General features: G+C 37.6%; 1 protein-coding gene and 1 long non-coding RNA gene across 2 annotated transcripts; both read right to left on the reverse strand.

Annotated features, from left to right (window-relative positions):
* Window positions 1–233: 233 nt before the first annotated feature.
* Window positions 234–1673, reverse strand: LOC120287599. Its single transcript, XR_005545754.1, has 2 exons — window positions 1552–1673; window positions 234–585 (listed from the first exon to the last, which is right to left on the reverse strand). It is a non-coding gene; the product is annotated as an uncharacterized LOC120287599 (long non-coding RNA).
* A 278-nt stretch (window positions 1674–1951) lies between these two features.
* Window positions 1952–6887, reverse strand: LOC120287389 (OVARIAN TUMOR DOMAIN-containing deubiquitinating enzyme 7-like). The gene is made up of 10 exons (XM_039300179.1): window positions 6712–6887; window positions 6337–6443; window positions 5678–5753; window positions 4761–4910; window positions 3976–4037; window positions 3037–3121; window positions 2789–2938; window positions 2544–2664; window positions 2204–2331; window positions 1952–2086 (listed from the first exon to the last, which is right to left on the reverse strand). Exons 1-10 carry the CDS (start codon window positions 6757–6759, stop codon window positions 1952–1954), a joined length of 1062 nt encoding a protein of 353 aa, XP_039156113.1. The 5' UTR covers window positions 6760–6887.
* Between the last annotated feature and the right edge of the window lie 3372 nt (window positions 6888–10259).

Raw genomic sequence — 10259 nt, forward strand, 5'->3', positions numbered from 1 at the left:
TTGACCAATCCCGTTCAACAATGGCGCACGATGGGAAAAGTCCACTTACCGGCCCAGACATCCACGGAACATCACGGCATAGGCCAAGCCGAAGACGCTTTTATCGCATTAAAGTTCTCGGGATGTCTACATTTTCCCATATCAGTGGGCAATTATGCCCTCCCATATGTTGGATCACCATTTGAATGAAAATGGGCCTCACAAGGCACACCTTTCAATCATGCAAGGTGCAATTAAGCTGTTAGATGAAGTAAGGATCTTTTATTTCCCCATTTTGGGACAAGGTAGTATACAAGACTAGTAAGGTACCAGCCTTTGAAGACAGAAGATAACCTCAGACTAACATGCGCTCTATGTTGCAGCTAATAGAGAATGAAAAGATTTATATTTGAGGCAAGCCAAGAAAAAATAATGAGTAACCTCATAAGTTGCTCCGGGAAGAAGCTCAAGTTATAGACTTCCTTCTTTCAGCATCAGTTTCCCGCTCACAATTCGACTCTCTCCCCACTTCCTCATGGATGCAATGACAAAGCCACAAGATTGTTGTGATTCTTGAGAACTGGACAAGTCCCATCTGACACAATGCTATTCCACAAAAACAATAAGAAAAAAATCAGGATTATTTTGGGATTATTGGAAAATCTACTACTAAAACTTCGCAGGTGCTCATGGTCTTTACACACTATCCATCACTTAGGAGCTTTGGAGACTTAATTCATCTAAATGATGTTATGATGATATATCAATCAATGAAAACCAACAAAAGATCTATACTACTTTTTTGCCAAAATAACCAAAGATAATTGTAAGTCAAAGTTGTTTAATTTTAGAAATCTGCACCAATATGAATGGAAGAACTAGCATATGTACTATCTGTGTCATCTCCAGCTGCAGATGGATTGCATTTGGGTCCTTATAGATGGAGCTTAAGTGCATTTTGGATCTTACCTGTCTTTTATCAATTACAAGAAGAAGTGTGCATAAATGTTTAGTGCCTTTTTGTCAAAGAAATAAAAGGAAAAGGAATGACATCTTCATGGGAACCCCAAACTACGGTTACAACAAAACCATCACTTTGGAAGGAATTTAGAAATTAAACCATCAATTGTCAAATTCATGTGATGCCTCTTATATATTCATGAAAAGGTTTAGCCCAGGGACAGCAATAACTGAATTTCCTTATCTCCTTCCCCCTTTGACTTCTCACCAAACTCACCTATGCCAATGCCAACAAATCTACCAGGGTAGGTGTTATATGCATGCACAACAGTTATGTGTACAAATAATCTCCAAATTACAATTGCCAGTATAAAATGCATCAAACGGCAAGACTATCCAAGAAAAATAACACCATTGAAAATTTTGTACCTATAGATTTTTCTAAAGTTGGCAACAGGTGGAAAACTAGAAAGTGCACTTATCCCAAAGATCAAAAAAGAGATGCATGCATCAAATTCATGCTAATGGAAGTAGAAAAAAGTTTATGTCTAAATAAATATTTGAAAGACAGCGTACTGATATCTGAAATTCAATAGATGATGGTGCACATACTTTAACAAAAGATCAGATACAAAGAGCCCCCATATCAGGTGGCCCTCCATCAGATTCACTAGAAAGTGCAGACGTGTCAGACCCTCTCTTGCCTCGCTGCTTTTCCTTTCTACCTTTTCTGGATTCAACTGCTTGATTACTGCAAAACAACATTTAGACATTAAAAAGGAGAAATCTTCAGTGCTGTCTTTGTTCTTGTAAGTACAAATTTATATTACTCATGTATGAACATTTTTCCAAAGTGAACCCATTATTCGACAAAGCATAGGAGTGAGAAAATAGTCCAGACTTGAAGTTAAGTACGATACAATGTTGGATACATAAGCCATAATTTCAAGATACGTATGAACTCGAATCACACAGAAACAGGAAAGGTACTTCAACAAAAGACAAGCTTAAACTATAACTTGACATATAAAGCACTGAGAGAACGAGAAATACTTGGAAATTGGGAGACTTTCCCTGTCCCTGACCCGCAACAGGACTTGTATTTCTTTTTTGAACCACATGGACAATTCTTGTTTCTTGGAATTTTCTGCATTTCAAGATAAAACAAGAAAATAAAAATGAAGGAGCGCATCACCAACAGTTCTCACATTTGAGCTAAAACCAAAATGGTAAAAGTGGTAACATAGTCATCTTTTGTGGAAACCTTGTCTTCTCGCTGGGCACTGCCATCATCATGAGTCCGTTTAGCGCTATTGCTAGGTGGATTTTCTTTATTGGCCTCTTCCCCAGGTTCCTCTCTCTGTTCCTCAGAATTTCCACTGGCATCATCACCTAAACAACACAGAATTATGAAATAGTTTTGGGTGTAACATGTTTGACTACCCCAAAAATCTATGGTTGACAAGACAAAGCACGCTAATTCTACCAGTTGCATCAAAATGACTCCAAACAAGCTTCTCGTGAAGCTCAACATGGTATCTCTGAAACTGCGAAGTTAAATTATTAAAGAAAATCTAGAGAGATAAATACTGACCAGCCATTACCATGAGAAGCATCTGCATTGCAGGGAGACTGGACAGCTTCCTCTGAAAAATCTTCAAGACCTTTTTCTGCTATCAAATACTCTATGGCAGCATCAACATCCCCATACATTTGCAGCAATGTCTGTAAAAGTATCGCATGTCACACAGAAGCCACAGAAAGGTCTTGTATTCTAATTCTAGACACCCAGCAAATGAGAGGAAAGCATTTAATGCAAACAAGCGAGCAGAAGAAGCGAGGACATAACCTGCTCAACTTTCTCAATGTTCTCACAACCACTTCCAGCCATGACTAGCTTGATGGATCCAGCATCAGTAATATCCTTACCAGATCCTGATTTAGACTTCTTTGACCCAGCTTTTGCTTGGCGAGACGATGACGAGAGATTAGAATCGGCCTTTCAGCAAAAGAAATTATCAAATCACATACTTAAATTCACAATTTGTCCGACTTCCCTACTAACTTAGTAAATTAGAATTAAATTCCAGTAGCAACCTTGATTGTAATTGGCCTAGCTGGGCCATCTCCAGTGTCTTCCTTCAACCTCACACTGTTGTAATGTTCCTCATCATGATAAGATCTAATAAAGCAAAGCAAAATATATAAGTTCAAATAATGAAACACCATCAGTACAAAAAGAACATAAGATTTTCCCTCTCCACAAAACAATAATGGCACAACGCACATTTTTTATGCTTACTGGTTTCACATGATGACACTTATCGAAGATAGTAAAGTATGGACTATCATATATCCACTAAATTTCATGATCCTCGTGAGAATCCAAGGTCATGATGGCTACCTAGACAGATCCAATCCATCTTAACTTAGAATATTAAGGGATGCCATTCATTGAAAGATTGTGAATGGGAATTTCAATAAAATAATTTATCGAAGAAACAAAAGCTAAAGTGACATTTCAGTCTCCTACCACATATGCTTAGCCAGTAATTTATCCCTCTCCGACCACACCAAAACATCTCTCAAACTAGCAAAAGAACTTCCATGGTTAAATCTAACAACACCGCAACTACACTCGGATCTGCAACTTATGAGATGTTGTCCTTGCATGCCAAAATAATTTCACAAATCAGCAGTCTCCCTGAACAAGCTGCAGTACCTTCTTTCGTGTAATGAGCTTGTTTGCTTGTTTTAAAAAAAAAGATCTTGCAGCTCTTGCAATTTGACTTTTATGAAACTCGAAACACCTAAAACCTTTTAAAAATAAACAAACTTGACCAGGAGAAATATATAATCTTTTCATAATCACTTAAAAAATAAAAACATCGTTTTATTTTCAAATCTTTTGAGGGAAAGTAAAACGTAAGAAAAGGTCATTTATTTAAGTGTATACAAAGAGAGCCAAATCTCATCCCAGTATTTGAGCACTTGCTTAGCAAAAAAAGCATCAGTCTCTATATTCAGAAAACTCACAAATGGATCATACGAGCACCAGGCTGATCAAAATTGCGTATGTACCACCGAGGTGACATGTTCTGCATCAAGTAAGGAGCGAGATAATTTGTTCCATTTGGCGTCAACGAACAGATATTTGCATGCACAGAATGTATCAAAACTAATTAGTGCTGTGTAGATTCATCAAGGACATATAGAACACTCAAAAAGCCAGCAATTTTGTAACAAGTTCGATATATTAAGTCTTCTTTGAATTAGGATTATATGCACCCATCAGAACTCCTTGTGCTAAAAGGTGCAATATATCTCTGAAAAAATCTTTTGCACATCACTATAAATGGTTCTTCCACATGCTTTCGCCACAATAGACATCGCGAGACATGCCGGATATCATTGCGCTTCAGATGAGTCAATTTTTCAGTCTAAAGAGTAACAAATTATAACCAGACAGAAAAGAACAAGCTATAACCATTATGAGAACAACATCCTAAGTGGTCTTTTGATCTAAACAATGATGGGGGAACAACTTCTCAGATAAAGGAGAGCCATATTGAGGAAGAAAGCGGTTATATGATTAAGTGGAGAATGAGTCTGGAAACCAATAAGCATGGGTTCTTCAACGGTCATCAAATTCTAGGATGCATGCTTAAACAGCGAAACTTCAAATCCAGTGGCAAGGCTAACAATTGACTAGTCTAATGGCATCCTCATTTAGTCTGGATGTTTCTCCCGAAGGAATGAAAAGACAGTAACCAACAAAACTTCACATAGGTGATGGTTGATGACTTCATTGTCAGTCTTACCCGATGAATGCAAATGTTACTCCGTGTAACAAGAGAAGCTGCTTGCAATTCCATATGACCAGCCCATGTGCCATCATTGTCCATGGTTTTGCAATACTCCTCAAATGGCGCATCATCCTCAATAAATGGTTCGAACATTTCACGATTTTTCTGTCAGTAACAATTCCCATCTTAGATGCATATATCAGGTCCATTCTTCAGATGAGGATTTTATTTCCTTAAACACATCACTATGAGAAAAAACCAATGAAAATAAAGGATTCTGTTGAAACTTGAAACAAGCAAGACTATCAATTTGTGCCATTGCAAAACATTAAAGTTTTATCATGCATGGTAAAAAGTTGACTTATTATAAGTTAGTATCAATTCTCTAATTTTTTATTTTCTCAATCTCCTCCAAAAATATGTCGGTTTGCATAATAATGGCACCCTAAAGTAGCAACCGCACATTCCTGTAGGCTAGAACAATGTGGGTAGCTATAAAGTCCAGCTTCCTCCTGCACCTGTCAGTTTAGCCAAGATACACCATCCAAATCACAGTTAACACTCAGAAGGTTTTCCTCTCTAGTAAAATAAGAATGTCAAATTGCTCAGGTGATCCTTGTGTTGTTATAGCTCTATGCAACTGTGACCGTGAGCTGAATATCACCAGGAATAACCATTGGCAGCAGAAATGTATACTTCAATGTATAATACCCATTTTAACTTGGTTTTTTCTTCCAAAGGCATGCTATTTCAGTGTCTATATAAGTGTGAGATCCATCAATACTTACAGAAAAGTGAAAGAACAAAATGCACCAAATAAAGTTTAGATTCGGATCACTGAGGACTAATACAAATGAGGACTACATCACCATGTAAACCCCCCCGAACATAATTCCTACAGTTTGAAAAAGAGAAATCTGGACTCCACATACCAATATGTACTGAACAACCATACTACGGTACTTCCCATGTTCTTCTTCATTGCCTTCCAACTGATCTGCAAGGGCCCTGATTAACAAGAGTAGACAACTATGAAAATTCCAACCATAGCAAAGGCGTTTCTATAAACAAAAGCTCCACACAAGGCTGTAAGATTACCTGGAGGATGGATAATTCAAATATGTGGAATGAAAACAGGAATGAGGCGCGTGGTTAGTTTCTCTAGGCGTTGTAAAATAGCGATACAATAGTGATAGAAATTTACAAAGTTACTTAGTTGGATAATGGAAGAGTCAATCTAATATCCTCGAGACTAAGTTAAAAGAGCTACATTCCCTGACAAATAGAGCTCTTCTTCGAGATATATTTCCAGATGCAGTGTCTCAAGCAGAATGATACATTATACGAAATGCAATAATTTTTCCAACTGAGGAATTTCTAGTACATCAATGATAGCGTTCCAGAACCAGTGTACCATAAAATGCACTTTGTGTTGTGTTCTGACGATAGAGTGGTAATGCAATGAGCATACCAAAAATCTTCCAAAACAGAGAGGAATACTGTTACCTAACAAAAAAACAAATCAAACCCTGGAAACATTCAACAAAATCATGAACAATACGGTGATCTTTTTCTAACAAGGAACACAGACCTGAAAAAGCAATTACCATCTGCAGTCACCTGGACAATTTTCAGGCCCAGAGCATCAAGCTGAGCTCGGAACTGCGTGTTATCCGCTTGCTTCCCCTGCTTTTTGACCTGTTCATCAACGCATTCCACATTCACGTCCACTCAGATTCCGAGAACAACCACCAACGAACACTTCAACCAGGAACTTAGCCAAAAGCACGTCCACCAAAGCTCAATTCAGAGGCCTCGCCGCAACAAACAGATCATAGAAGCAATTGAAACTTTCGAATTTCTTCTTCGGAGACAAAACACGCCGCCTCATCGAAGAGCAAGCAATAGTCACGAGTGCCCAAATAGATGGAAATTGCAACCATAAGTAGCGAAGGAAATCGCTTACGTGAGGCTGTTTCTTTGCGTTGGACTTGTGGTGCTGCTTCTGCACCATCGCTGCGGAGAGAAGACGATGAATGCCGCGGGCGATGATCGGGCGAGGTCGAGATTTGCCGCCGGGAGACGGCGCTCGAACACCAGAGAGTCGGGGCGGTTCGAACCGGAGCGAGGATCGCCCAGCGAAGAAGATGGAGACGGATGCCAGATGGGCCGTGGGCTTTTCCGTTCGGAGACCAATTTGTTCGTCATTAAAAGATAATGATGGGCCGAGGAGCGAGCCCAATTCTATGAATATCTCTTACTTTTTTTTACCTTTTTTTCAATTAGATCACGATGCTTAGGGTCAATTACAATCTGGCCCTTATGCTGTCAATTTTTGCAACTAACCCCCTTTCTTTCTTTGTCTATCGCGTCGTGAAATCGCCTCGAATGTGCAATTGATTGCTTCTGGTTTATTCTGCTCGGAGGTCTGGACTCCGATTCTCGTCTCGAATATGTCCAATCAACATTTTGTTCAGCATGCATTGTTTTAAAAGGAATTTATTAGGGGCACCTCAAGGACATTTGTTAAGCCACAATTTTTTTGGAAAATGTATAGTTTCCAATTTATTATTTGTTCTCATGTCATGCACAATCGATACTTTGATAATCAAATTATCCCAAATTAAGTATGTCGAGCACTCATTAACATGATCGTTTTTACAAAATTTAGGTATGAGCTTAACTTTTTTGGTGGTGTTGTTGGGAGCACTTAATAAGTAAATTCTCAAAAACACCAAGTCAATGTGAAGGAGGGCACCCTTAAAATGTCTTGAGGAGAAGGACTGATCGAGATTCACGAAAACTAATCCAAACTCTATCTTACCATTTAGAAGAAAAAGGAAAAGAAAAAAGCGTCAATTTTAAGTAATTATAGGATTCTGTTGGCTTGTTCAAGTCATGGCCACATCAAATGAGTTGTGTGACAATGACCCGCATAGCCATTATGGTATAGCCTTGCACGTCAAACGCACTCATTAGCAATAACTCCTCGGGAATATATTTTGCACATTTAAAATTCATTTAAAATAACTTGAAAAAAAAATCTCAAAATCGATATCCTTATTATACAACTGCTCCAAATTAATTTTCATCTTAAAATCAATTTTACAATTGGTAGCCCTTGACATATTAATATCTTCTCGCGAAAAATTCCATACTCCCGACCCAAATCTATCCAATCAACATTTAAGTTTTAATCAACATTTAAGTTCAATACCCCATTAAAATGCACACATAAAATATAACACAAATAATGACAGATCTAATATGGAAAATCCACGTATGTTAACATATTTTCCTTTTAATGGGATAAAGGGGGGCAAATATTGGTCAAGGATACCAACTTGAGTTTTTTTCATGAGCCAAAAATTAATTTTCAGATGTATGAGACTCTTTTGGGTAGAATAAAAAGTAGCTGTCGACGAATGTGTCATGAGGATGCTGGTTTGAAATTTTTAGTGGCATCATCAGTCATCGATAAAAAGCCCTTATTATTTCAGAAGTATGAGATTCTTTTTTGGGTAGGATGAAAAATAGTTGTCAACGAATGTGTTGCGAGGATACTGAATTGAAATTTTTAGTGGCATCGTCAGTCATCGACAAAAAGCCCTTATTAATTGAGCGACGCAACGAGGCTATCTCAATCAACTAAAGCGAGGTTAAAGCGGGGTGTCACTGACCCAAAAGTCGCGCTGAATTAAAGCGGACAAAAGACCGCTGAACATCATGATTGGTGTACGATCATCGTGTCCATCTCGACACCTTTCACGTTCTCCATTTAATTCCGGGGGCGGTGGTTGTGGTGTGGGGATTGCTTCACGAGTGCGCCACCTTACCATGGCGAATTATTAATATAAGTAAAGCTTGCACATTCCTAGCTCCCATTTTGGACCGACCTATCTATTCAAATCGACATATCGTAAACAACCGACTGAATAAAACAGAGACGAGGGAATGATGAGGAGGAGGAGGCTAATTTATGGGAGATCTTTAGTTGAATGGTGGTCCTCTTTTTGCAATTCGGGGTGGTTGACAGCCATCCCAGCTTTATAAATAATTGAACATGTATTGAACGATGAGCACCGATGCTTTGCCACAAAATGTTCAAAATTGAAAATATTAAAAAATTAGAATAAGGATTCAGTGCCCGTTCTTTGATCATCCCGCCTTTTTTTTTTATTATATTCGATGAATCGATAGTAGTTTATAGTGGGTATTGTCCTTTCGAGTTTTCTTTCCGTCTTCTTAATTCACAGGTACGAAGTGGGTAGGCGCTAGAGAACGACCACACGTGACGTGAAGTGAAGGACATTGACGGTCCATCCATTGAATTATTGATTCTCTTAGGGACAAATTGGTCAAGAATTGGCAGCGACCACAATGTCGAGTGTGGACCGTACTACAAATAATTCAGTGTGTGCTTTTTATTTAATTATGATCAAAGTGGCGTCACTAATTAGAAACTTTTGAGCTGGACTCAATGATAGGATGAGTGGGTGAAATACAAGAAGAAACATGAGTTGTGAGCATCCCTCGTTTAGTTAAAGTGTCCAAGAAAAAAATAGAGGTGGAATTGGAGCTATTATTATTTTTAGTAATTATTCATCGGCTCATGCTAACGAGTTTGAAGGTACCTTTTCAAAGACGATTTTGTTAACGAGTACCTTGCAACCAATTAAGGGAATTTTGCAGTTTTGAACTTACTGACAAGCACATTTAATGCTTGGAAATTGCATTATTCCAAATCAAGTATTGTTAATAAATGAGCACTCATTAACAATATCTACAAGTGTCTATTATGTTAATATATTGAGTTATCTGATAAATTTTCTATATAATTTAGTTATGCATTTATATGTCAATAAGTTATTTAATATCGTAATTCCTTTAGATGAATTTTAATATATGAGGAACAAAAAGGGGTGTTCTCGGTTGAGCATTCACGGCCCTAGTAATTGGAATTGAGATTCCTGGGATATCTTATCTTTATCCTATCTTAAATAAATAGACTTAGACTTCACTTAGATAGGTCAATCTAATCCTACCATTGATTGCACTTAAATTGTGATGGACCCTATACTAATTATAGTTCATAGTGCTCCCTTTAATCAATGTGACACATTACTAAAAAAAAAAACAAGTATTTAGTTACTAATGAATTTACACTTCATTATACATATTTGTATTTTTTTTCTTCCCCTCTATCCATCTAAATGAATCTAGTTGTATATATGATTCATGAGAAATCTCTTTTCATTACGGCATGGGTCAACATCATTCGGCAAAGATTTGATTATTGGTAATTTTTTTCCCGCCGATCGAAACTTAGTTCTTCAAAAAATGCCACCTAAATGCAATGACTATAGACATCACATAATCGAAAGCACGTGTAGATCATTGATTCACAAGCATATCATTTTCCATTTGTATCTAGCTATCAAGAAATATATTGTCATAACAATCATCGATTCCATTCGATGTCTACTTGTAGTCTTGTAAGATTAATTAGCATAG

This window comes from Eucalyptus grandis, chromosome 8, assembly GCF_016545825.1.
Source record: "Eucalyptus grandis isolate ANBG69807.140 chromosome 8, ASM1654582v1, whole genome shotgun sequence".
NCBI classification, from domain to species: Eukaryota; Viridiplantae; Streptophyta; class Magnoliopsida; order Myrtales; family Myrtaceae; genus Eucalyptus; species Eucalyptus grandis.

Bases quoted from the DNA above. Each gene is read 5' to 3' on its own strand.
- LOC120287389 (XM_039300179.1), bottom strand. From the start codon at position 6,759: ATGGTGCAGAAGCAGCACCACAAGTCCAACGCAAAGAAACAGCCTCAC. The intron at 2,939-3,036 runs GTTGCTACTGGA...TTTTGCTGAAAG, and splicing joins CTAGGCCAATTACAATCAAG to GCCGATTCTAATCTCTCGTC. The intron at 2,665-2,788 runs GTTATGTCCTCG...ATACTTTTACAG, and splicing joins ACATTGAGAAAGTTGAGCAG to ACATTGCTGCAAATGTATGG.